Here is a 3,250-nt window from a genome sequence, read left to right as displayed (position 1 = left end):
TAAAAGTACGACGAGCTTCGTGGTTTTTATATACATAATTCTTTGAATCACTGACCACAAACCACTTATCCTCTTTCAGTTTCACGTTGTACTACTCCAATGGCGAAAACACTCGAGATTACTCGTGTCTATCCTTCAACAGAGTCATCAGATTCCTTCACCGACTTCTCTCTGCTGTTGACTTTCTTCGATACCTGCTGGTTCAAGTTCCCTCCGGTTGAGCGTCTCTTCTTCTACTCTCTCCCACAACCAAAACAAACTTTCTTAGACTCAACAATCCCAAAACTCAAACACGCTCTCTCTCTAACTCTCCAACACTTTCTCCCTCTCGCCGGAAACCTAACTTGGCCTCGAGATTCCCCCAAGCCCATCATTCTCTACACCCCAAATGACGGCGTTTCTCTCACCGTCGCCGAATCCAACGCCGCCGAGAAAGATGAAGACTTTGATTTCCTCTCCGGTAACCAAGCCCGCAAAGCGGCGTCGTTTCATCCCCTCGTTCCGAAGCTGAAAGTTTCCGAAACAGGGGCTTCGGTGATATCCCTGCAAATAACTCTGTTTCCGAACAGAGGATTTTGCATCGGCTTGGCTTGCCACCACGCCGTTCTCGACGGGAAATCCACGATCATGTTCATGAAATCGTGGGCTCATTTTTGCAGATCGGAGAAACCGGATTTACCGCCGGAGCTAACGCCTTTCTACGACCGGTCAGACATCAACGACCAGCATGGGCTCGACATGCTGTACTTAAACAATTGGCTTTCTTTATCCAAGATACCTAATCCTAAAGATGACCCAAATCTGTTCCAGTTTTTCTCCTTTATGGACGTCCCGTCGGACTTTGTTCGAGTCACTTTTGAGTTAACCAGAGCGGACATAACAAAACTCCGGCAAAAGGTATTATCCACGTGGGAAAAACTAGGACTCACAGAACTCCATTTAAGCTCCTTTGTTCTCACGTTTGCTCACACTTTAGTGTGCATGTTGAAACTCAAAGAAACCGACGTCGAAAACCGGGACACAAAAAGAAAGGCCACGACCTTCGGGTTCACGGTGGATTGCCGGAGCCGTTTGAGGCCTCCGGTGCCGGAGAACTACTTCGGGAACTGCATCGGGTTTGCGCTGGACTATAAGGACAAGCGAGGGGTTCTGAAGGAGGAAGACCCGGTAGCCGCCGTGGCCTCGGAGATTGGCGAGATGGTAAAGGAGTTTGAGAAAGTCGGTGTGTTGGAAAAGGCGTTGGAGGTCGAACGGAATTTTTTTACGGTTTTGTCGAAGGAGGTTTTTGTTGTTGGAGTGGCGGGGTCGCCGAGATTTGGTGTTTACGGCATCGATTTCGGGTGGGGAAAGCCACAGAAGGTGGAGATTGTGTCCATAGATAGAACCGGAGCTATTTCCATGGCGGAATCTAGGGATGGAAGTGGAGGCGTTGAGGTTGGTCTCGTTTTGAAGAAGAGTGAAGTGAATGTTTTCTCTTCTCTCTTTCTCACCTAGAGACTCATATGTCTAAAGTTTGTTTAATTACATAATTAAAATTATTTTTAATTTATATATATATTTTATAAAAAAAATACTGAAATAAATTATGAGATTAAATAATCCTCTGTCTCCTTACTCTCTCAAGCTATTTTTCACTATTAGATTTTCTTACCAAGGGAAATAATTGGCGACTTTTTCGGTGTGTTTGTCATAGTACGTAGTATTATCTTATTTTTGTCCTACTTCTCAGCTTATCACCAACCAAAAGCTGCCATGTAATGGAAAACGATCATTCTTGTAATAGAAAGTAATGCTGATCAACATTTTATCGTGGTACGTAATTTTGAAGTGAAAGTTTAATTCACGAATTTAAAATTATTTTTATTATAATAAATTATTAATTATGATTTGAATTATAATAGAAATGTTCGAATGTTCATACTAAATACCTAACTAGTCTTACTTATCAGCTTATCACCAGTCATACGCTGACAAAACATATAATGGAAAACGAAAATTAGCTGCGCGGGGATATATTTGACATGCGCACGTAATGCGGATTTTTGTTGGTAAACATTTATATGCTTGCGTGACAAAATGACCACAAGTCACTGCAAACTGCTGCATCATATATATATATATAGTTATATATTAGTATGAGAAATATTAGTATGATTTTTTTGATATTTTATACATTAATTATTTGATATTTAAATTTTATTGATATAATATGTTATTATTTAAATAAAAAATGAGATTATAAAATTTACATGTCAAATAGTAAATGCGGAAGGTAATAAAAAGAGTGATGTTAACATATTAATATACCGTTAATGCAGTCTGTTTTGAATATAAAATATGATGTGAAGAAATACTATAGAATGTTGAAATGGACCGCCGTTGATCACTGTTTAATGCAACATATAAATCATATGAACAGAAGTAAAAATTTGAAAATAATTAAACATATCTAAAATTTATAATAATTCACTCTCAAAATATGAGAGCTATATATTCATTATGATTCGATTATTTTACTACATGAAATAATGAAAAAGATATAAGGAGCTTAAGTACAGAAAATAGTCTCGGAGATTGATAATGATCAAAGAAAACGTTACGTGCGTTTAGAACTCGTTTTAAAATGATTTTATTTTTTGTATAAAAATAAAAATGAAAACATTTTCAATCTTAAACAGAAACTATTTTTAAAAATGCGTTTGGTAATTTTATCAAGAGATTATTTTTAGTATAAAAAAACTCATTAATGTCTCTGTCTCTTTCTCTCTGCTCAGAGAGGAGAGAACGAAAATAAAAAATAAAAAACGATTAAAAATTATTTTTTATTTCTCTCTCATTTTACACTAAATTAAAAAATTATTTTTATTTTTATTTTTTATCTTTATTATGTTAAACGCCGTTTTAAAAACGTTTTCATTCTTTAAAAAAAAAATAAAAAATAAAAACTGGATCAATCTAAACATGACCGTTGTATTTTTGCTCTCTTTCTTGATTTGAAATATCTTCAAAGTGGAAAATTTTCACTAAGAAACTATTACCTGACGCTGAAGTCAATAAAGCTTTCATAAGCTGAGAAGCAAAAAAGACAAAGAAGATAGGTGTGTAAATATCTGTAACAGCAGAAAACATCCAAATGCATATAATGGGTCGTTTCCTTGTCCGATCTCTTGATAATGAGATGCTTGACATGTGGAGAGCCAAGATTACTTGAGGACAAATTCCAACTCTAACAACTACAGATATCATCTAA

At 36.4% G+C, this 3,250-nt stretch overlaps 1 protein-coding gene across 1 annotated transcript; it reads left to right on the top strand.

Moving 5' to 3' along the window:
* Window positions 1-2: 2 nt before the first annotated feature.
* LOC21403899 (phenolic glucoside malonyltransferase 1) lies at window positions 3-1,519 on the top strand. The gene has a single exon (XM_010091337.2). It carries the CDS (start codon window positions 100-102, stop codon window positions 1,492-1,494), a length of 1,395 nt encoding a protein of 464 aa, XP_010089639.1. The 5' UTR covers window positions 3-99; the 3' UTR covers window positions 1,495-1,519.
* Window positions 1,520-3,250: the final 1,731 nt, after the last annotated feature.

This window comes from Morus notabilis, unplaced genomic scaffold (genome assembly GCF_000414095.1).
Source record: "Morus notabilis unplaced genomic scaffold, ASM41409v2 Scaffold241, whole genome shotgun sequence".
Taxonomy (NCBI): domain Eukaryota; kingdom Viridiplantae; phylum Streptophyta; class Magnoliopsida; order Rosales; family Moraceae; genus Morus; species Morus notabilis.
Note: the sequence above shows the minus strand (reverse complement) of the source record. Positions and strands in the feature narration are given on the sequence as shown.